At 45.7% G+C, this 23,233-nt stretch overlaps 5 protein-coding genes and 1 non-coding gene across 11 annotated transcripts; 4 read left to right on the top strand and 2 right to left on the bottom strand.

The window, feature by feature from the left end:
• The first annotated feature begins 248 nt into the window (after positions 1-248).
• Positions 249-3,341, top strand: LOC117150631 (leucine-rich repeat-containing protein 24). Of its 3 annotated transcripts, none has more exons than XM_033317602.1 (3): positions 249-407; positions 823-2,654; positions 2,719-3,341. In XM_033317602.1, exons 2-3 carry the CDS (start codon positions 977-979, stop codon positions 3,015-3,017), a joined length of 1,977 nt encoding a protein of 658 aa, XP_033173493.1. In that variant the 5' UTR covers positions 249-407; positions 823-976; the 3' UTR covers positions 3,018-3,341. The 3 variants fall into 3 exon arrangements, with proteins under 3 accessions (XP_033173493.1, XP_033173491.1, XP_033173494.1); XM_033317600.1 differs by lacking the exon at positions 249-407 and adding an exon at positions 448-533; XM_033317603.1 differs by lacking the exon at positions 249-407 and adding an exon at positions 642-656.
• A 127-nt stretch (positions 3,342-3,468) lies between these two features.
• On the top strand, positions 3,469-3,664 carry LOC117135365. The gene has a single exon (XR_004459019.1). It is a non-coding gene; the product is annotated as a U2 spliceosomal RNA (small nuclear RNA).
• On the top strand, positions 3,483-4,837 carry LOC117142459. Its single transcript, XM_033306447.1, has one exon. It carries the CDS (start codon positions 3,775-3,777, stop codon positions 4,705-4,707), a length of 933 nt encoding a protein of 310 aa, XP_033162338.1. The 5' UTR covers positions 3,483-3,774; the 3' UTR covers positions 4,708-4,837.
• Positions 4,838-5,131: 294 nt separating this feature from the next.
• On the bottom strand, positions 5,132-11,742 carry LOC117142447 (ethanolamine-phosphate cytidylyltransferase). Of its 3 annotated transcripts, none has more exons than XM_033306415.1 (7): positions 11,264-11,742; positions 7,219-7,469; positions 7,091-7,157; positions 6,787-6,899; positions 5,943-6,106; positions 5,697-5,882; positions 5,132-5,636 (listed from the first exon to the last, which is right to left on the bottom strand). In XM_033306415.1, exons 1-7 carry the CDS (start codon positions 11,344-11,346, stop codon positions 5,319-5,321), a joined length of 1,182 nt encoding a protein of 393 aa, XP_033162306.1. In that variant the 5' UTR covers positions 11,347-11,742; the 3' UTR covers positions 5,132-5,318. The 3 variants fall into 3 exon arrangements, with proteins under 3 accessions (XP_033162306.1, XP_033162315.1, XP_033162323.1); XM_033306424.1 differs by having other exon boundaries at positions 5,943-6,070; positions 11,264-11,741; XM_033306432.1 differs by having other exon boundaries at positions 5,943-6,049; positions 11,264-11,741.
• A 501-nt stretch (positions 11,743-12,243) lies between these two features.
• On the top strand, positions 12,244-18,446 carry LOC117135257. The gene is made up of 5 exons (XM_033295403.1): positions 12,244-12,990; positions 13,094-14,809; positions 14,865-16,919; positions 16,981-17,179; positions 17,242-18,446. The coding sequence occupies exons 1-5, from the start codon at positions 12,531-12,533 to the stop codon at positions 17,966-17,968; spliced, it is 5,157 nt and encodes a 1,718-aa protein (XP_033151294.1). The 5' UTR covers positions 12,244-12,530; the 3' UTR covers positions 17,969-18,446.
• Positions 18,447-18,695: 249 nt separating this feature from the next.
• Positions 18,696-23,138, bottom strand: LOC117135259 (ER degradation-enhancing alpha-mannosidase-like protein 3). Of its 2 annotated transcripts, none has more exons than XM_033295404.1 (8): positions 22,702-23,138; positions 22,241-22,628; positions 21,846-21,992; positions 20,971-21,790; positions 20,505-20,898; positions 20,074-20,345; positions 19,817-19,915; positions 18,696-19,758 (listed from the first exon to the last, which is right to left on the bottom strand). In XM_033295404.1, exons 2-8 carry the CDS (start codon positions 22,390-22,392, stop codon positions 19,237-19,239), a joined length of 2,406 nt encoding a protein of 801 aa, XP_033151295.1. In that variant the 5' UTR covers positions 22,393-22,628; positions 22,702-23,138; the 3' UTR covers positions 18,696-19,236. The 2 variants fall into 2 exon arrangements, with proteins under 2 accessions (XP_033151295.1, XP_033151296.1); XM_033295405.1 differs by having other exon boundaries at positions 20,101-20,345.
• Positions 23,139-23,233: the final 95 nt, after the last annotated feature.

Genomic DNA, 23,233 nt, shown 5'->3' with positions numbered 1-23,233 from the left:
AACATTTCGCCAAAATAAAATATTTTGTTAATCTTAAACTTATGTGTACATAACCATTTCGAACTGGCAAGAGGTACGTATTATTGACTAACATATATTGTTTGAAAAATATAAATATTTTATGAGACATTAAAACCGGCATATAATATGGATAATGTCATGTCATTTGTTTAAATTATTTATCTTATTCATTTAAGTAGCCTTCGAAAAATGAATGTAAAAATGTTAATGTTGTATAAATCAGATGTGTAAAAAAGAATTACAAATAATGTAATAGTTCAAAAACAGTAACATTTAATTTAAATATAATATTCGTTAAAACAACAAAATACCAATGTTAATTTACATAAAAGAAAAGGAAGGCTGAAAATCTACTTGACATGCGCCGAAATACTGTTAACACTCTGGTAAGTGGGGCAGTACCAAAATAGAAAAACAGTTGATGGATATACGCCGAGGTCTCTGGAAGAACATTTTCGAAACGAGCTTAAGGCGTGGCGCGATAGTAAATTTATATTGTTTTTCTAAATCTGGTAAGCCAACAAAGTGCAGCATTTTCCCACGGCCAGTGTCAGCAATTTTCCAATGATTATATGCCATACTGTTAAAGAGAAAATGGGAAAAGTGGCCTTGAAGTTGCAGTTCCCTTGGGTCAGGTAATTGGCGCTTTGGGAATATCTTGTCAGCCTATACATATATCGAAGATTAAGGCAATTTAAAATATATACCTGTGTACAAGTTAGAGTCAGAATAATCTTAACCTTGAACCTTACATTTAAATGGGAATAAACTTATGGAATACCCTTTCTTTCTACTTTACAGCATGGCTTTCAGGATTATAATGCAAGGCGAGCAACGATTTAATGACGGACACTGGACATGAGCGAAAATTAAGCAAAACCAATCAAATGTGCATCAAACAATAACCCAGACTAACTGGGATGTGCTAGACCTTCCGTTCCTTAGAGAAATCTCAATGGCCATCAAGCTTAGCTTCGATCCATGTAGTACTTCCTTAAAGCACCTGTCGCTATTCCTACTTAAGATATACTGCTTGGCACTCGTACTCCAAAGTGCCAGTGCCGATTGGCTAATGGACTGTGGAAACTGTCACTGCAAATGGAACTCTGGCAAGAAGACGGCCGACTGTCGCAATTTGAGCCTAAGTGGAGTGCCGGAGTACCTCAGTCCGGAGGTTCAAGTGCTGGATTTGTCACACAATCATATATTCTACCTGGAGGAGAACGCATTCCTGACCACCCACTTGCAAAATCTCCAAAAGTTACTCATCCGAAATGGCACGCTGAAACACCTGAACCAGCGGAGTTTCACCCAACTGCAAATCCTAATAGAGCTCGACTTGTCCAATAATCTACTTATGGACCTGCTACCCAATGTGTTCGACTGTCTTTCGAAAGTACGGGCGATATTGCTGAATGGCAACCTGTTGCAAGCACTTCGCCATGGAGTCTTTCGTAATCTCAAGTATCTGCACAAGATCGAACTTAAGCGCAATCGCTTGGTTAGCATCGATGTCCAGACCTTTGTGGGAGTACCACTTCTCTCGCAGATCTATCTGGACAACAATGAGCTGACCAAACTGAGGGTGGAGAGTTTCCAGGACTTGACTAAGCTCACAGCATTATCGCTGGTCGAGAATCCTTGGAACTGCACCTGCGATCTTCAGATGTTCCGTGACTTTGTCATAGGCATGAACCTGTACACCCCGCCCACATCCTGTCATTATCCTTTGCAGTTACGTGGTCGTCTGTGGATCGAGGATCAGCCGGAGGCGTTTGCCTGCAAGCCAAAGATAGTGTATCCGACACTCAGTACTTCCATCAACACTTCCAAGGAGAACGTAACGCTTATATGTCGCGTCCACGGATCTCCCAATACGATTATTGCCTGGGATTACACCAATCAAGTATACGAAAGCCGCTCCAAGCCGGTGAAAAGTCTGCAAAAGCAACGTGTTTACATAGAACTATTGCGGGAGGATGAATCAAAGGTTCGAAAATTCGGACATGATGTTTTTGTGTCACGTCTTACGATTGTTAATGCCCGGAAGAGCGATGAGGGCGTCTATACCTGCCTGGCGGAGAATCCCGGTGGCAAGGATTCGGTTCACATAAGTGTGGTGGTCCAAAAGGATATGCAAAGGATTTCCCTAATCGACAGCAACTTCTTTGCAATAGTCTGCCTTATAGCCATGGGTTTTCTCAGCATGTCGATCCTATTTTCGTTGGTAACATGCCTGATTTTCAAGAGATTCAAGCAGTTCCATCCCGGCCAGCACACTTATTTGCAACCCACTAGTTTTCCCGTTCAATCACCTGGTAGTGAAGATGCTACCGCAATCAGCGCCCTAAGTTCTGGAGTTATAAGGGAAAGCAAGATGGTGATGGATCCATTAAGTGCGACCAGTGAACCAGCAAATAAAAATTACACTTTATTTAAAACATCCAATTCGAATGGCAGCGAAATGTACCCAAGCGAGTATATGCCCACGAGAAATTATGAAGACGTGAGATTAAGCAACAAAAGTTATATAGAAGATCTAGACAATCAGGCGGAATCCACTTCATCGCGGAATCGGGAGCTCTACTCACATATAGCTGGTGTCCAGGAAAAAGATGAGCTCAAACAGAAAGGCAATAAAATGCAAAATACCAAAGTGTTTAAATTTTAACTCATTCTTGTTTTTCCACTACTTAGGTGAGCTCGATAGGGATTCCCGGCAGAGTTCCTCCCAATCAACAGGCTGCTCAAAAAAGAAGGGACAAATCGATGAACTCCAACCGGACCTTTTGCCTTCCACTGAACCCACTGCCTTAAAAAACATTAATGAACCTTTCGATCCACCAGCGAGAAAAGGAGAAGTTAATCCCCGAAGCAAGTACAATACCAATGTGCAAAAGTACCTAAAGGAGAAGTACGGCAGTGTTAGAATAAAGAATATCAGTACTAATATTAGTACTAAAGACACCGTTAATGGTGCTGATATCGCAAAATAATATAATACAATATAATATAATACAATATGGCATTTCCCACCACATCCGCCTGCGAAACCACCGTAATTCCCATGCCATTGAAATTTTAGTCTGTCCCAGGATTTCGATTCGTATCCAGCCCTACCTCTCTAAGACCTCCAGGAGATAGATGGACATAGGAGATCCACTCAAGAAGAAATGTACCTCGCCTTATTTCTGGTAGTAAATTATGTATTTTAAAACGTTACTAATATAAGAACATTTATTTACACAGTTCTAAGTGTTTTAACCCACGCACTTTAAGTGAAAGGAATGTAATAATAAAGTTTTAAGTGATGCCTTTACCTTTACCTGACTCTACGTTCTATTATCCCTGACCTACCCCGAATTCATTCTCAGATGTGTGCCTATAATTCCAAACTGGTTCTGACCGTTTGCTCATCGAGACCCTGTTCGTTTCCCTTCTCAAGTTATCGCTTCTCGGCCTTATGGCTAAGATCAAAGTGTAGTATCTGTTCTTATCAGCTTAACATCTGATAGTTCCTCCATTGGAGGACAACAAATGTTAAACTGATTTTTGGAATCAGACGGAGTGCTAGGAGCTTGCTCCACCTCTGTCGCGGGTTGGCCCGGTATTGCAGTACCGCCGGGATTTCGGCCCAACTGAATAATAAATATTTAACTAATGTAAAGTCAAAAGATTGATTTGTCAATAGAATAGAGTTTCTGTCTAGTTTATTATCAAAATTATGTCGTTTTGTTAAGCCTGATTGCCAAAATGACTGCGCCGTCTATCTCGCGAGCCAACCCGACCACTGATTCCGGCAAGGCTCGATCTCCCGTCCTTGGATTAAGCCGAAATCGAAAGCGTCAGGAGAGACGAAAGCAGCGCCTGCAGGAAATGCAAGATTTGCTGTACACCAAGCACTTCTCCAACTACAGACTGCCGGCGTCAGTGGCCGCGCCAGCTCCCGAGGATGAGCTGCTCCAACTGCAGAATTTCCATTCGCTGACCGAGCAGCCGTCCAGCAGCAGGAAAAGCGCACTGCCTGTGACCACATCTAGCGATTCGCCGTGGAGCCGACTGCGCCTGGTGGCATGCCCATGTCACGGATGCCTCTGCTCGGTTGAGCCCAGCGCTCTGTTGGGTCACTATTTGAGTGACCATCTGCCGGGAATGGGGGTGCCGTTCTACGAACTGGAAATGGGCAAGCGAGTGTCCCTAACGTGTCATATTAGTAGCCTGGAAAAAGATGTCAACTCCCTGCTGGGTGTCTATGGCTATCGGCGCACTGGCCTGAATCCTCTGAAATGCCACCGAAACACCCATCTGCCGGTGGAGTACCGCCGCTTCTCGCAGCATAGCGCCCTCATGATCTTCGCCTGCCGCACCATGCACTCGGTGCTGTGGGAAAGGAAGCGTGTCAAACACGAAGTCCTGGCCATCTGGGTGGCTACTCCGTTGCAAGGCGTGGCCATCACTCTGCGCCTGCTGGTCCAACCGGCCAACCTGCCACGTTACTACGCCAGGCAGATAAAAGCTCGTCCAATGCTGCCACTGTCGTCGAACCAAACCTGCAGTGAGTTCATCAAGACCGACAGCAACGTGATCCTCATCAGCTTAGATGACCTTAAGGCACTAATGGACTTGGATGTTTGGCAGCAATCGCTAACCGTCGAACTGAAAGTGATTAGCGAGGCAAGAATATAAAACTTCCGGTTTTTTTTTGGAATTCGCAATATTTTTGGCCATGTATTTAAGTCTAAGATTAAACAAGAAAACATAAAACTTGAACTTGCACTTAGTATATGCATTAATAAATTAGTACAAAGTATCAGAGATTACATTTGATAAAAGCAGCTACTTCCTGATCCAGGCATCCTACTTGCGTTACACTGCTGAATATATATACATACAAGGCGTACAAGGCTTTTCAATTTGGATAACATGTCACAGTTTATCATTGTTATTCGTACAATTTTGCTGTTCCTCACACTTACAGCATACTAAGGGAATTTACAAATTTTGAGCTTACATACATAAAATTTAGATTTTAAATATATAATTATGTGTATAACCTTATATCATTAAGGCTTTCTAAGTGGCGCGCATGTGCAGATATTCTAAAATTGTACTAGAGAGAGCGGTGCGCTGAATCCTCAGGCAGCGTCGCTTCGCTTTTAACGCAACAAAAAATATAAGCGCCATCTTATCGGGGGACGACAAACTAAACAAGACAAACTAAACAAAACAAACTAAAAGAACGCAACTAGAAAATAAAAAACATTCGTCTAGTGTGAGAGGTCGGAATCTGGTTCCGGCTAGCCGGCCTTTTGGGTCTGTTTTTGGCGTTGAAGTGCCTCAAAGGCTTCGATTTCCTTCTTCTCTTTGGCCTGATTGCGTCGCTCATATTCCAGTCGGTGCGAGATGATGCGCTCCACGATGCGCTCCGTGGTCATCTCGTTGCCGGAATCGATCAGCTCAAAGATAGCTCGCGTCTTGGGAACGGCATACGGATCGATCTTGCCATTCTCCAGCGCAATGGGTGTGCGTCCATGGCAGACAACATCGATTTTGAAGTGCTCAAGCAGCTCTTCGGTGACGCAGTAGGGAGCTCCAATTACTACCTCATTGACAAACTGGGGGAAAAGACAAGTATTTATGAGATATTACTTTAAAAATACCGATTGCAATCCTACCTTGCAGGCCAAAACACTGAGCACGCGCTCGTGCAGATTCATAATGGGATAGTTGCTGCCCTTGTAGGAGTTCACCACGGGATCTGTGTGCAGGCCAACAATCAGGTAGTCACCCAGTTTCTTGGCCTTTTCCAGAAAGTCCAGGTGACCCACATGGAAGAGATCGAAGGCGCCAGCCACATAAACCTGGAAATAACGGCCATTATGAATTATTTATAATATATATATAATGAGGGCTAAACTTACAATCTTATCGCCGGGATTCGGTGACTTGCCATCACTGAACTGTATGATCTTTTGGGTAGTCGGCAGGAACTGACTACAACCGGTCCACGGACTTTTGGCTGCTGAATCTTGACCCATGTTCGAAGAACCTGGATGGGATTTTATTTGGCGTTTTAAAATTGACACTATTTTTTTTTTTTATTTGTTAATAATTGTATTGTAAAGCAACGCAGACAAATGAGCAATAGTGTGTATTTAAGATCGAAAATTTACGTTTAGGATTTGATTTCGATTTGGATTCGGATTTGGATATTTTGATTGCAGGTTGGTCATTGGGTTCGGCATTTGGATTCATTTCGCGGGCGCGCACACGCACAAAACATTTGGCATATTGAGGTTTTAGCATAGTTTTCATAGGTTTCATACATTATATTATATTTTGGTAAGTGGTAAACAGTGCGTACATAGAAATAAAAAGAAGAGAAATAGTAAAGTTGTAGAGAGCAACATAAACCAAGGAGTTATTTGCGTTCAACTATGGCAAAAAAAAGTTGAACTCGTTAAGAAAAGTCTATTAGGGAAAATGCATAAACTGATCGTGCGTAGCCCATGTATAAACTGAATATATCTGTATAATATTGTTCATACTCGTAACTGATTGATCGACTTTGATTTATGCACAGCATGCAAGAGCAATAAACAAGTTCGACAGAAGGAAATAAAAGACAAAGAGAGTGCAAACAAAAAGTTGTCTTAAAATTAAAGTTAGTAATGGTTAAAAAACAATGAATTTGGCGCTGTGATTTAGGAACATTAAAATGAAAATTGAATGTGCCAGAAAAGCCTTGGGACAAGCTAAAGCTACCTTCTTTCTCGATATCATATTCGGCGGATCCCTGACGGAAGTGGTTGCGTGTCAGGAGCAACATGCGGCCCACAAGGTCAGTGGTCGAGACTCCAGCTGTGCGTTTTACTTCCCTGCGGATTGCATAAGAAAATTTAAGGTCAGTAATTGGAAAAATTTAAGTACGTGCGTTACAAGACATCTGGCAGCTCATTAAAGGTCAAGGCAAAGTGTACAAAACGTAAGTGCGGCGCAGATTTAAAATCGCATTACCTTTTCAATAAGCTTTTCAATCTGAATAATATATATTCACTTATATACTTACTTGTAGCGATTGGCTGATTTGACCAAATGATATGTGTCCACTCCTTCGGCTGTCATGGTAATGTCATCTGCAAACAAGCACACTCGATTGAGTAACATTCAGATATTTGCATTATTTTCGGTACCCACCTCCATGCACACAGAAATCACAGTTGTTCTGGTCGAGCACCTTCAGTGTGGTCACATACGGAGCACCGAGCACCACCTCATCCACCCATTTGATGCCCTTGACCATCTTGACGCGCTCCTCCTCGGTGAAGACCGGTGGTCCCTTGTGTTTGGTGATCTCCTCGTCGGTGTGAATGCCCACAATTACCTTATCGCCAAGAGCTTTGGCTTGTCGCAGGGAATTGGCATGCCCGAAGTGCACCATATCATAGCTGTTGAGGATGGGAGGAAGATAGATATGTCAGTACAAGCATAGATACACGGCTATTTTTTTTTTTTATCAAACGCGTGCCAGTGAACAAGTGAACAAATTTCATTTGTTACCCTTATCGAGACATGTCGAGACCGGAAATGTTGTCTTCCATTCGTGGAAGTTTCACAAATTCTGAGATAACTGAGACTGCAACGGATGCCGGGAGACCTTGTCGATTATCTAATGGACACGATCTTGGCTCTACGAATATGACTCAGAAAATGTGGCATATATTTCATAAAATTAGCAATTTTTCGAGCTCGCAAGATAAGCCGCATTTAACATCTTGGAATGTGCATACATACTATGTATAATGAACCTTAAGCCCAACAAAAAAAAACACTTGTCTTGGCGCTCAGCTGGAATCCTGGTTATTTAGTTAATGGTGGAAGCTAGGTTAAAATCCCGTCGACGCAGTACTGCTAATGACCCAGACGACAAAGCAATAAAGTGGTTCCAGCAAGCCATTTACATAGTTTACATAAACCGCTGTCGAAGCGCGTCAAAGATGTCTGGTCGAGTGCTTTTAATGACCAGTAGCTGACGGACTGACCACCGGTGACTGAGGCGGTTTGTGTGCTCCACTTTTGCCCAGCATTGGTCAAGAGATTGATCTTTGGACTCGATCATCAGAGCGGGTATGCCAAAAATGCCGAGAGAGAGATGAAGCAACCGGAGGACAGGGGATATCAATGAAACCGCGTCTGCTGCTCGTTGTTTTGCAATTCTAATTGCAATTATGAACGCTGCTGCGTCAGCTTTTCAGTGGCCACATATACGCAAACATCGCCATTCAGCTTGTTTACATTCTCCGGCGATTCTAGGCATTATGGTTATAGGCACACGTGCCCTGGCCTGGTTTTTGTTTGGCTTGGGAAAGCGATAATAGCATCCGGGGGACGTGAGGCGTTGCACAAATTGCACTTAACACCAATTATAAAGGTATTTATTTTTTACACCATAAGTAAATTGTAATTGTAAGTATTTATACAACAACTTAATTGAAACCTGCCCTTTTGGTGGCTTTTTGGGAAATGATTCACCCAGCGGGCTTTGTGTAAACATTTTTTAACATATGATGCAAAAGGTAATCACTTAACTAAATTGCGTATGATTAGAACCAATAACGTCACCATTATCACACGCCCGCCGTTTCTTTGGTAATCGATTGTGGGGGAGTTCATTTGAAATAGATAGACGGAAAGTATTTTAAGTACTGTTTCCATTGAAGATTAGAGAATTCCCAAGAAAATAGTTATACTCAAGACAAACTGGATCTTTAACTGAAATGAAATTTAAATGAAATGCAATCCCCCTGCCATGCACACCTAAAAATAAAAGATGCATTATGCCAGCTATTCCCTTGATTTGTCCAGATAGTAACAAATTGCGGAGATGCCCACAAAGCAGCTAGTAAAAACGTGGGCCATTCATTAATCGAAGCGAAACCTTTGCTCCCGGAGATTTTTTTGCAGCGCACCAAGAAATCTGTGCCGAACATACTATACCCATATTAGCATTGTTGTACTCTATATGTGGAACAGACCCAGGGGCCGCTTAATCAATTGAGTGAGCTAAAAGCGGCGACAACACCAGCGACAGCAACGCCGACGCCCGTTTGCTGATTAAAAAATATCACGCGATTCTCCGTAGAATTTGTGCTCTGTCGTCCGGACCCCAGAGCCTAGTAAAGTGGATTGACTTGGTGGGGTAAAGTATGCCATATAGACCCTATGGTACAACACACATGTACATATATGCCGACTTAAGGCCCCGGACTCTCTTATTACGAGAGCTTCCCATTCATTTGTTATTTCCACTGGCAGAGGTTCATTGACTTGGGTGGCAAGGAGGAGACAAGCCGAGTACTTGTGCCTGCGTCAATGATCAATCTCAACTGATTAGAATATTTTTGGGTCCAAGTGCCCCACATACATACGTGCTTTCCCCCATCTGCTGGGTTATTGGGCAGATTCCACGCAAATATGATGTTTATACTTGTTGTTCTTGCCCATGAGCAGCTGATGTGGAATTTCAGCGATTGGAGCACGACTACGTAGGTTAGTCTTATCAGACGCAGCTAGAGGACTTCCACACTGACCCGTGGACAATGGACATAAGGGAGCATAGATTGCCAAAAATTACCCGGAAATGCCAATGAGCATGATGTATTTGTTTTAGGTTTAAAGCCATAAATTAGATGGCAATTGGATTCTAATAGTTTTGCTATATGTATGTTTTTGCGTACGTAGAAGTATTCTATTCTATTCCCAGATTGAACACCCTCTTAATAATGAACGGATATGGTTTAAAAAAAACCTCCTAAAATTAAGACAATCCCTTGCGATTATTCAGGGCAGGAGCAGCCCAGCGAAATGCCAATTAAATTGGGCACACAAAAGACCGCCAGACGATGACGACAGCATTGTGGGTCAATGGCGAGGCAATGGCAATGATGGTGGTGCAAAGCGGGTGTGGGGTCCATCGCCGAGGCGGAGGGCATGCGCATGCCAGAATCACGTGATGTTTGAGGACGGACGACCGGCGGGCAGCCACAGTCAACAAGGGCCACGTAAACGCAGCCCTCATCCGAAAATCTGAAGCCCCTTTTCAAAAACAGAAAAGAGGAAGGAAAGGCAGGCCGTTCAGATACAGTGGGTTAGCCAGAGCATGTATGCCACATACAGAGAATCGTACGATGATTGTATTTTTGTTTGTTGAGCGTGTGCCATTGTTTATACGGTGAGTAGAAATACAAGGAAATAAGAGAAAGAGCGAGGGCGCACATAAACAATGGGTATATTTTTATTTTTACTTATAAATCGACGCCTGGCGGTAGCGCAATTGAGGAAATTCCTGTCGTCCCCCAATGGAGCAGACAAACTTGTTATGGTAGGCCATCTATCTATCCATCCGTCCATATCGCAGTCTAACGCGTCATTACCGATAAAGATAAACCGGTTTCTGATGATGCATTGCACGGAATCAAATAATTATATATATATAGGGGAGCGCAATGCCTATAGAACCATTTGATGGTGCCCAAAAAAGTCAAAGTGCGTCAATAGTATCTATACTCGGATCTAAAATACATACATACATGCATTAGATGAACCGAACAACGGGTTTATCGCATATAACAAATAATTATTGTGCAAACTAATTTGGAATATAGCTAGTTTAAGCGCCATAATTTGAGAGCAAGGCAAATTTAAACATTTTCCCCAGTAATCTGTTTTAGAATAACCACTGTAAGCGTGCAATTAGCGTACCCCTTTATGAATAGATTGCATAGCGTATAAATATAAATATAATGCCAAATGGCCCGGTCAAGCGTGGAGAATATGAACATTTCGGATTCGAAAGACCTTGAACCTGAATTAAGTAGACATTTCAGCCGGACGACGGCAATGGGTGGCTATTGGAGCGGGCAGCGAGACGGCACAGTTCCACAAAGATTTGCTAATCAATTGAGGAACCCTGAACGCTTCTTAGCACGCCTGAAAATGGGGTTTAGTTTATCGTCGGCTGATTACGGGTATTGGTATTGGAAACCAAATCAGAATTGAAATAGTAGGGTACGGTTGGCCGTGGTGTGGCATGGAATCGTTGGCACCGACGTGGACTGGTTATGCTTTGACTCACTTTACCGTTAGCTCTGAGTAACGAGTGATGTGACGCAATGGTTTGCCTTAAGAACCGTTAGACATTGTGGCCCGAATTCCTGGAGGCCCCTAAATGTAGATGACTCACCATCCATCGCACCAGACGCGCACATCCTTCCGCTGCTTGTCCGAATACCCATTGCAGGCGCTAGTATCGCCATTTGCCTCCATCGTTGACTTATTGAATTTTCACAATTGATTTAATTTAGAATCCGGCTAACGGGCGAACATTAGATTCCGGAGAGTACGTATATTGTTTAGTATGTTTCTGTTTTCAGTGCTCGATTGAAGGCGGAAACTCGACGACAGCGACGTTCACGCTTCGAGAGCTATGAGTTATTTGTTCTGAGCTACGACGACGCCCGCTATATATCAATTCCCATTTCCCGACCGAGCTACTCAGTTCAGTTTTCGTTTCAGATTCGGAGCGGAATTGGACTCAGATTCTCAGACTTGCGTTATCAGCGCGCGGGCGCATGGGAACTTCTTTGGGGCGTAAGTGCGGTCTGTTTAGCTTGTGTTTTTTTTTTATATTCTTTCATTTCTTTTCTCACAATTTCGAGTACCGTGAGAGCAGAGTGGCCGTATCGGCGTTTGGGCAATTATACCATCTGCAGGGTGCGATGAATACCAGCAAACGCGGATTTTGTAAACAGCAACAGCTGATCGAGATATATTGGGAATCACATTAATTAGTTTATGTTACTAAGCTTGAACTTTTATATTAAGCAAGTAAAGATCTGTATTATAATACGAGCTAAAGGGGTATTAACTCTATTAAATCTTTATGAATCGAGCACCGCAATGAAATGGGTAATATTTGAAAGGATATAACTATATTTTAAAACTAATCGATTTTCCAGAGAATAAGGTTTAGTTTATAAATAATGTTAAATATAGTTATGGTCACAAAAATGTATTAAGTCATCACAGAATTAAACATTTACAATTTAAAATTCTTTTTAATATTTCAAAGATATATTTTATTGATTGATCCCACTGTAAAAATAATACCGATGGTATTTTAAGACGTATATTCGCCATGGCGATGTGAGATAATACTACGGTGTTTTCCACGGTCACACAGGATAAAGCAACTTATAATATTAAGCCTATCAAATAAGAAATATACAACGCAAAGTACGCAGAGAACGTAAAATAACAATCGAAGGAAACCGACCAAGCCATGATAATGTAATCATGATCGTCCACAGTCAGTTCGGGCATTGTTTTGTAGACAGCATCAAGTATATTTTTTAAATTTCACGTGCTAAATTTACAAGAAATCCTACCACAATTGCTAAACGAGTCGACGAGGGCTAGATAATCCCAATCCCATTCCCCGTACCAACGCGATGTCCAGGAGAGAAGCCAGCCTGATGGCCTACGTTACGGCAGAGGAGCAACTACTGAACCGCTACTCGCCGCTTGAGGGCGACGAGGTAGATACGGAGGCCAGCGAAGCTCCAGGCGACGCATCGGGCGTGGCTGAGGATCGGGAGTATCCCACGGATATCGTTACATCCGTCACCAGATCCTCGAGGACGGGAGCAGATCTGGACCCCGCCGTGGACAGCATGCTGCACGTGATCTCCGACGACTCGGACGTCCAAAGCCTTATCTCGAGTGGCAGCGGCTTCAAGGGCTGGCCGGAGGAGCAGCCGTCTTCCAGTTTCGTCCCTCAGAGTGAACCCTTAATATTCGGACTTCGCCGGCAAATGATGATGGCCGAAGAGACACACCAAGCACCGGCATGGTCCACCTGCACCCCGGCAAAACGTTCGTACAGCAGCCACGAGGTCATCGAGATCAACGGTTTGTTAATCTCTTCTATATGAACATTTTTCCTAATTGAAAACATGAAATATCGATAATGGTAAACTCACTCATGCATTCACATACTTTTCTTGTTTTTTAGACTCGCCCGAATCTGTCCAGGATCCGGCCATTGGACTAATGCAGACTGTAGTCAGCAGCCCCGGCATGCTGCTGAGCAATGGCAATGTTGACCAGTTCGAAATGCTGTCCCACGAGAATGATGAGGGTGAACATGAACTTCAGGTGGCCGAGGAAGAGGAGCAGTGTGTGATATATGAGTCAGTGGATGGAGAGAACATGGTCGTCTTAGGAGAAGAACACTGCTGTGAGATCATAGTAGCCACCCAAGGAGTGGCATGCGAGCAGGAGTTCGCCAGGGCCATCATGATGGCCGGAAACGGTACCGGAGCATTGCTGGGCTTGCTGCCCGAGGAGAGTGATGCGAATGAGTGTCTCAATGGGACTGGCTACATCGAGGAGGTCGTGGAGGATATGGGTGTGGCCGAGGCACGATTGGCGGCTGGAAACAATGTGTACCTTAGTGATGCTGCGCTAGAACAGCCTTTAGTGCACCAGGAACTGGTCGACGACGAGGCGCCGGAGGAAAACGAAAACGCCACATTCTTAGACGACACACCGATGGAGGAGGAACGACCAGATATTTGTCAGGTGTATGATCACGAACTGGAGGACCACGATGATGAAGAATGCGAGGACGCAGTCCAGGAAGAACAAGCCCAGCCTATCGACATTATTGAATTCGAGGGACAGGAGCCGCTGCCAAATAATCCGCAAAGAAAGTTGCTTCGCGAACACAGCAGTCCCACGGAATTTCCCGTCAGCTCATCCTCCATGCCCAACGCCAGCGACCACTATGACTATGAGGACGAGTTAACGGGCGGTCGACCTCCATCCAAAGTGGCGCCGCTGAAGCGCAAATATCCGCCGCTGATGAAGAATACGCTGCATGGAGAGGCTATGGATCGAAGACTGGCAAGCATCTGTCAGGCTCAGCCGCAGATGAGTCCCGCCGAGAAAGTCTCCAATTGGGAAACGGCACCCAGGGAGGAGTGGGCCGATGTCGAGGATGTGGAAGGCTTTGAGGTTGCCTTCAAGCAGTATGAGGCTGTTACCGCATCACTCAAACAGCTTAACTTTGCCGAGTTCCGTGAAACACTGGTCAGGAACATGGAGAAGATCAGCCGTGAAATCATGCAAACCTCAGACGAATCCACTCAAGAGCTTGCCAGCTCTCAGTCGGCGGAACGACCGGTGTATCGTCGCTATTTACACATTTTGCCCACCGAGGAGACAATTGTGCTAGATGATGATGACGACGATTGCTACGAGGTGGTGGGCATGGAAAAAGCTTCTGTAACCACATTGATACCCGAGGAGGAGCTACAGGATGATCAACAGCCGGAGGAAGAAGAGATAGTGCTGGCAGATGTTGATGACTTAAAGAACACGGACTCACCAAACTTCGAGCAGCGGAACCTTACCAAGGAAACATCTACAGCAGACCTGGAGAGTAGCGCGCTTACTCAAACGGCATGTTCATCCGCTGCGAATTTAGACCTGGTCGCATCCGTATCCTATACTAAACCGTGTCCAACTGCTCCGACAGGACTTGCTGATTTTATGCAGGCGAACTTAAGCGACCGTGGGCCCTCAGAAGAACAACAACTAACCAACGCTGTATTAAATGTTATGCGTCAGCAGGTGCAAACAATGCAGCAACAGCAGTTTATGGAGCAAAAGATGAACCAACAGCCGCAGATGTATCACTACGAGGAACTGCCACAGGCTCCCCAACGTAAGACTTTTTATTTGTATTTTATTGCAAATTTAATGGGTAAATTAATTTACAGAGATGCAAATGGAAGGGAATCAGGGGCCTTACGTTAACTATCCGAATGAGCAACAGGAATTCTGCAACTATCTGGGACTCACCGAACTGTCAACAGCAAATGCCGTGGCTACCGCCATGAGGGAGCTAGCCAACAGCACTATCGCTCGCCGATCGCTGCGGGTGAGACCACAACAGCAACTGGACAGGATGCGTAGTGATGTGCGTGGCAAGCGGCGCGAAAGGGAGCGAGATAGGCAGCAGGATAAGGACAAGAAGATACCGCTGACCACCAGTAGTGAGCTTAGCACCGATAAAGAAGAATCCTCCCCGCCTCAGACATCACAATCCGTTTCGAGGATGGCGGGGGATGCGGATGTCCATTTCAACTCTCAATTGCCTGCAAAGCATAAGCGAAAGCTGAATCACTTGTACAACTCATATTTTGCGGAAGAGGAAGATTGCTCTACGAAGAGGTCACCCAAAACCACCGACCTTATAGCCAGTTCCAAATCCTCAAAGGATGTAGAGGGGCAACCATCGCTCAAAGGACAGGAGCCGCAACGTCGTAGATCCATTGTGGATGTCGACGGCTACCAGAAACATGAGATAGACAAGGAGTCTGATAAGGGTCGGTTTCAGTCCGTTGAGGCGGCTTTTACTAAGATCTTCGAGGCTGCCGCACCTGCCCAATCCAAGCTGCTGGAGAGCATGCAGCAACGCTTGCGCCAGGCGCGTGAGACGAAGCCATCAATTTATATTATCAAGGCTACAAGCAATGCCTCGCCCCCGAATCCATCTCACAGCAGGCAGGAGTCTCACATCTCACCGCCGCCCTCGCACTTAATCGGCGGCTTTGGTGACGTAAGCGCGCCGCATCCTTCAGTCATTTCCCAGCCAGTGAAGAAAAGTGTTACAATAACCAGTCCAGCTAAGGATACTCTCCAGTCTCCAGTCGCCTTACCAGTGGATACACCCAAAAAACCAAAGCACAGGAAAACCCATGGAGCCACCAAACCTGTTGCCGCTACACCGCGACGCCGCACTACCATGGGTGCATCCAGTCCCGGGAAGGAAGCTCGTGCACGCGACTTGGTTACCCGCTCCACCACACATCTTAATTCAAAGCTACTTCGTAGCCGCAAGGTTAGCCTGCTCAAGAGCTACGCCCTGTCGGATGAAATGGCTCAGGGACGATCGAAACGGATTGCTGGCGGTGCAGCACAAAACACCAAAAAGGCCCTAATGCCCAAGGCAGCACGGACGTCGTTAAAGAAACCGCAACCGGTAGATAAAAGTCTTCCTGAGCAACATCGCTTGCAGCAACAGCAATTGGCTCCGCCAAACTCTCCCCGAAAGATAAAAGGTGTCAAGGAGACTGAAACTGCCACGACAAGTGCAACGAAATCTAGTCGCCTTAGTAAGCGGACGAAGCGAGCACGAGCCAAGTCACTGCCTTCTAATATTGAAACGGTGACTGAACCTGTGGCAGCCGTTCCTAATGCCACTGTGTTGAGGCTCGCTGACGTGCCCAACACATTTGCGCCTACACACAGCCATCTGGTCAACTCCGCAGCCAAAGAAGCCGTTGACAAGACCTTCGTTCATTCCCCGTCCGTCCCTCAATCGCCTTATGCACAGCCCGTGCTTATTTACCCGCCATCCCCAACAACACCGCCACCGAATACGGAGCTGCATCGCCCGCGCCAGCAAGCCGGAAAAGTCAATCCAGCTGACTTAGTCCTGGCCACCCCTCCTGGTGGTCTGCTGCGACTCAGTCAGGGATCCGCGACGCTAGCAAATCCACTTTCTGCCAAGCACGGCCAGGTTCTCTATATGTACTACGAGCTGGAACAGCTCATTGTGCTGCAGGAGAATTGCATTACCTTCTGGAAGTACTCCAAAGTGTTCAACGTGCTGCATCAAACCCGACATAATCCGTCCTTTGATGGCGTCAGAAAATCTCCCCCTCCACAGTTGCCCCAAACACCTTCGCGCGAGCCCAAAGATGTCGAGAAGGAGCTGGATAAGGGCCCGCGATGGGTTTACCTGGGCAGAGTGCGGCGCCTGACTAGCGGTGGGTTACGATCATATATATATATATTTCGAATCTTTCTAGCCTCTTTGATCTATTACAGAGAGAGAGATCTTCACGCCGTTTGGCAGCCGCATTTGCGTGCACAATTCGACGCCAGTGTACCTGGAAATGCGGAGCAGGCCGCTGGACCATCACAAGAGAGAGGTGAAGCTAACCTCGTTACATGTGAATGTGTACTACTTCTGCGAGGAGGAACTACGACCACGTATGCACTCGGTGCACTTGGATGCTGTCAATTGGTGAGGTTCATCATGCAGTATGCATAAATTCTATGACGTAACCCACAACTTTCGTTATTTAGCGAATGGCCGCATGTCATATACACAACTATAGCGGATTCGCGCTACTTCGTTATGGCATGGCAGCAGGAACTGGTGATGGGCAAGTCGCGCTCGGGCATTTGCAAGTATTCACTGACGCCCACGCTGGATACCCTGGCCTCCATACGGGAGTTTAAGCAGTTGCGCCACGAGCTGCGTCACATTGAGTGCCTTTCAGAGGATCGCCTTATCGGCTACGGCCAGATGCGCATCACCGTCTGGGATCATCGCAGCGGCGATACTCTGATGAACTACGACTTGGGCCGGCCGCTGGGCCGTTGCCTGGCTGCTATGCACTATCCTAGCCTCGATATGGACCAAAGCAGCATGCTGGTGCTTTACCAGCTGCTCAAAGAACCAAACAAACCGGCTGAGGTGCATGTGATCGCCTGTGAGCTATCCCATGCCACGCCCTCGCACCGCCTGCTGCAGGTCCATCGCTTACCATCGCCGCAATTCGACGATGCCACGGAGGGAGTTAACACTGGTGATCACCTGATCATCAAGTCAGCATCGAACGACGAGGCCTGGATAAGTGCCGCCGATCCGAGACAGCTAACCTATTTGGCGCCGCAAAGCAATGGGGCGCAGCGTTTTTATGCCCGGCACAAGTCCCAAGTGATCGAGATGTCCCCGCAATCCCTAACTGTAGATAGTATCGCCAATCACATGCTGAAATTGGCTGTCCAGCAGACCCAATCGGCGTAGACCTGTGTCGCGGAACTTGGAATGTGGAGTCTTGGCCTTGAACAAAGTTTTTGTTTTTTTCACACAAACCCATGTTGAATATCACACAGAATACCCGATCTATAAATGTGCTTCTGGCTGTCTGCCCAAGTATAGTTCAAATATACGAAACTATAAAAAAGTTGCGTCTTAAACCCGTAGTCCTAACAATCACGATCATCCAGAAGCATCAACATTTCGCCTTAGTCTTAAGTAAGTCGGAGAGTAGTAGCCTTTATTATGCGCTATTTTGAAATAAGTGTTTTTGTTTCTTTCGTTCTTTTTATTTTTTCTAAAAGAAAAACAAAACTAGCTTAAGCTACCGTAGTTTTAGGCTTATGAATTCAACTGTTTGATTTGCTACTACCGACTGAAGTAGTGAATTTGTCATATTTTTAAGATCAATTGAAACACCAAAATGGAAAGAAATAAATGTCATTAAAAAGGAAATCCTATTAAATATACAACGTTTTTGTTTGCAACAATTGCATTTAGTCGATTCACAGATATGTTGTCATGCACAATTATTTGGTTTATAATACTCGATCACGGATTTTGAGACTGCCTCTGGACTCGCATCCTAGCGAAGTTGGTCGGTCACCGAGATCTTCGTGTATTGGAGTACAAGGGAAGGTAATTCCTATAAGATCTCAGGTGTAAGATCATAGCTGGCTCTTGAGTATTAATGACAAAACGAAAATGCCTTTGGTTTTTCATTATAGTTCGTATATTTTAAACTAATTTTGTATAATATCTAATCAATTTCAACTACTCTGTTGTCGATCAACTCCGACTGTCTAGCCTATGAACTATCTTCTTAAAACTAATCATTATTTACGATTTTGTTAGTCTCTAAGTTCTAAGTTTTTATATACAGAAGTTTAGCTTACATCAAAAAAGTAAAATCCATCGAAAAAATTGTGAGGTGGACCAAATATACAATTAGAATGAACGCGAATGCGATGCTATTCGGTTATAATATTGCCACTAGGAAGCCAATTGCCTGCCTGAGAACCAACCACGAAATGCAAAGATCCCTAAACTGAGTTCCATAACTCGTGGCATTAAATCGCTCTTACATGTCTAGTAAAGTACAGGAAATTCCAATTTAGTTACGTTCGCTTACTGTACACACGTTACGAATATAGAGAATACACATATCTCTATTTTGGCGAGAACCATTTCAAGGCTGTATCAAGCCCCGAAAGAAGAGTAAACGCTGAGGGTGCTCCAGCAGCCGTAGCAGTCCACTACAATTCTTTGTCCGGTTTCTGTGCTACCGACGCTGTTTGGTTCTGGCGCTGCTCCTTGGCCAGTTGCCAGCGCTTGAACTCCACCATCTGCATGACGCGAACACGCAGAGGTTGTTTCCGCCGCTGCATGACCGCCGACAGCTTGCCGAACTCCACGCTGTACATGAAGACGACTGGAATGAGCACGTCGTCCTTGCCGTCGCCGGACATTGCAAACATCGGCTGCGTCTCACCGGAAGAGCCCGGAACATTATCACAGACAATCAGCGCCGCCGCCCCCACTTTCTGGGCCAGTCGCGCTTTGCTAACGAACGTGCAATCGCCGCGCTCGGCCACCAGGACCTTTCCTTTCGCCTCCTCGGCGTTCTCTAGGCTCTCATCGCAGGCTCGTAGCGGCTTGGCCAGTATCACGTCCCCTTGGACGAACTGATCGCCAGTTAACTCCGGGCTAAAGTGCGAGGGCCCGGCCATCAGAGCGATCCAATCCTGTGGGTTCTCGTCAGTGGCGTAGGCTACGGCCTAGAAACGAAAAAATCTTTATGATGCTTGCCATTTAAAATGTATAAAGCATGCAAACCTGCAGTTGCGCTAGCTGATTTATGCTTTGCATCTTGGTCAGCTCAAGCATCTCCTGCATAAATTGCAGTCCCATTTCGCCCTCCTCGTGACTTTTGGCCTAAATAAAGTCGAATATATATTAATTTGTTCTACGATCTGTGCGATGATGATGAGAAGGAAGAGTAGGAAGCGGAAGATCGAGGAGGGACTGGTGGCGCACTGGTTACCAACCAGAGTGTCAAACGAAACCAAAAAGCAGAACAGAAAAAAACTTACATTATAGAAACTATGAAACAGTCGCACCTTGCCTTGGCTGCGGTCGCCTACCGAAACCATGGTAATGCCCATGTCGTAAACAGCTCGAAGATGATCTGCATTGCTTGCCTGAAAATCCAGGGCGCTGAGTCGCTTCCCCGCGGTGGTGCGAGGGCACGAGCCCGTAATGAAGTTGCGCAGTGGTTTGCGTACTTTTTCAGGAAAAAGCCTATTTGAACTGGGGCAGGTGCGCATGAAGTCGAGTACGTTGTGTTCGTCCGTCTGGCGAAAGCCTGCAAAAGAAAGGAAAACATGAATAATAGTTCCCACAAATGGCCAACTTGAAGATAAAAGAGATTGTTGCAAGTAAGCAATTGAGACCTTTCAAGACCTATAGATAGAATTACTGATAGCGTTGCGGCGATTACGTAAAACAATTTACAAGTACTTACTAAACGTGGCATTCCCTAGTTGGGCAATAGAGAGCGGTAGCAGATGAGCCTCGGTCGTGAAGACGAACTCATCGACGTTTATGATCAGATCCTGGGGATCGGAGAACAGTAGGAAGAGGTACTTGATCGTCTCGGAGAGCACAAACGAGTCCATGCGATCCTCATGCTTGCCAGTCCGTACATCATTGACGGCCGCATAGCCGCAAGATACCTTCGCATACTGCTGGAGTGTTTTCAGAGCCTTCTTGCCAACCTGCAAATAATGATGATCGCCAGTGGCGCGGTACAGGAAGTAAGTGGACTCTATAAATTCTGGCCGCAGGGGATGCTGTCCCCAATGTATCTGGAAGTCGACGGTAAATGCTTCTGGAATGAAGGTGTGCATCTGCATGACCTGCAAATAAGATTAAATATATGTGTAAAACCAATCGCAATTATTGGTGGGTTTGGAAAGGATGTTACATACCTGATAGAGCATCTCGTGTGTCTGCACAGCTGGTTTTAGGTCGCCCGAAAGCACCTGCAAGCCCGGCCAGAATGCCAGAAGCGAGTCCATGAAGTTTTTGGACTTAGCATGTGGCCTGTGCATGAGCACGTCGAGTAGCATTGGTCCCTCGCTGACGTACTTCATCACTGCGTTGTAGTGGCGATTAAAGCGGGCCAGGTACTTGTCGTCACCCAGTAGGACATACGACTTGAACAGGTACTCGTAGTAACTGTCGATGCCAGCTCCGACTCCAGAATCGCGTCGCACCCAATCGCCCGAATGGACATTAAGTACCGTGCCCATGAGATCGGAGCCACGGTGCCTTAGCTTCCACAGCGCATCCATGGCGGCGTGGGCTCGCACTTCGAAAATGGGATCACCGGTTAGACGCGACAGAGCAGCAAATTCCAGAAGGATGGTGCCAGCACACGCGGTACACGTTTCACGGGACTTCTTGAGCATCGGATCCTTCATGCCCAGGCGGAGATTAACACGCGCATGCGGAATGCCCGTAGATGTGTTGAACGCCGGTAGCAATCGGTAGCCCAGCTCGCGAGACATCTCCAGCAGTTCGCCCTTGTACCAATGCATCGTATCCGCATGCTTTTGCAGATACTCCGCCAGGATGTGCGCCGACAGCAGACCACCGACCATTCGAATGTTCGTCTCAAACACCGACACAATAATGTCGCTGTCGAATTGAACGTCGCGGATAACTAGCTTCACCGCGTGCTCAAACTCTGTGAAATCACCCAGCAGCACCAGGGTGTCCAGAGTATCCACAAGAGTCATGGAGAAGCTAAAAGTAAGAACAATGTTAGTGATCCCTCCAAGCCATATTTATTTGAACTCACTTTCCGAGAATGTCGTCCATGTCGCCACGCGATGGCGTCACTCCCCGGTACCGTCCTTTGCAGGAGAGCGGCATTAGCTCATCAGCTGGATAGGCGTTTTGCATGTAGGCGTTGTATGCATGATAGAACATATCGCGAGCCTCTTCCCTAAAAGCAAATGGAACATATTGTATACTTGAATTCACTTTCTATGTGATTGTTCAGAACAACTTTTAAGCTTAAGCGTTTTAATATGACTTAATATGAGAGTCATGGATATATATTTCGCTTTAAAAACATGTCATTTAAATGTATATCCATAAATGATTAAAAACGAGTTATGCTAATTTTACCTCCTCGTTTCTGATGCATATATGGGTTACATTTAAACAAATTGCATAGGAGCTGAGACTTACCGGAGTTCCGCCCGCTCCTTGTTGGACATGTTCTGCGTGGGCATGGTGGTCTCGGTGCTAAGGACGCAGGCAACTACGATGCACAGGGCCACCAGGAAGATGAGCATTAGCCTCTGGCCGTGCATAAAGGATTCGGAGGATGTTGCAGACATGGTGCTGGCTATCTGGAGACTACCGGTGGCGGGGGCGGTGGTGTTGGAGGTTGTGCTGGTGACGGCGGATGGCTTTGTCTTTCGCCTTCGGCCGCCAGACTTGCCGCTCGAGTCGTTGTGACGTTGACCTTCACTTTGAACGTGTGGTGTTGAAACCAATGTTTCGATGTCTCTCTGCCCCGCTTCTTTGTTGACTCCGCTTTGGGCCCGTGGCCCGCTTGATTTGGCTCTGCAGCCTAATTGAAACAGCCAACTCATAATTAGCTTATAACTTAACAAGTAATTTTGTTCGACTGAAATTAGGCTTACCTGTGCCCGAAATGTCGACCTAATTTGTTGTTGCTTTTCGCCCGGTTTGCACGGGCACTAGCAGATCGGATCACTGTGGATCAAACTGGAGCGCGCTGCTTCTACGGAATCTGCAATTGCACATTCATCCTCCCGACGACAGCGACAACTGCGACACAAATCGTGACTATTTATAATCTCGTTTGGAATATGTTTTCTGCTCCAATAACAAAACACCACGACTGCAAAGCGAGCGTCACAATCGTAAGGTTACTGCGGCCACCCAATCGGCGGGGCATTACGACTCTCTTTTATATATCCAGCTGAGTCTGCTTTTATAGTTATCCGAGCTGCTGTGCTGGCAATTATCAGATCGCCTGCTTATCAACGATGAACTCAAGATTCCTTAATTTTATCACGAAAAAAAAGTGATTGCACCGTCAGTGTGACCAGCTGTGCAGCGAGCGGAAGAGAGTGGCCCTCCGCCATTAAACTAATATTACAAGCTAATCTTTAAAATATTGTATTGATGCTCTTAATTAGTTGAATAAGT

The sequence above is a fragment of the Drosophila mauritiana genome, chromosome 2L, assembly GCF_004382145.1.
Source record: "Drosophila mauritiana strain mau12 chromosome 2L, ASM438214v1, whole genome shotgun sequence".
Taxonomy (NCBI): domain Eukaryota; kingdom Metazoa; phylum Arthropoda; class Insecta; order Diptera; family Drosophilidae; genus Drosophila; species Drosophila mauritiana.
Note: the sequence above shows the minus strand (reverse complement) of the source record. Positions and strands in the feature narration are given on the sequence as shown.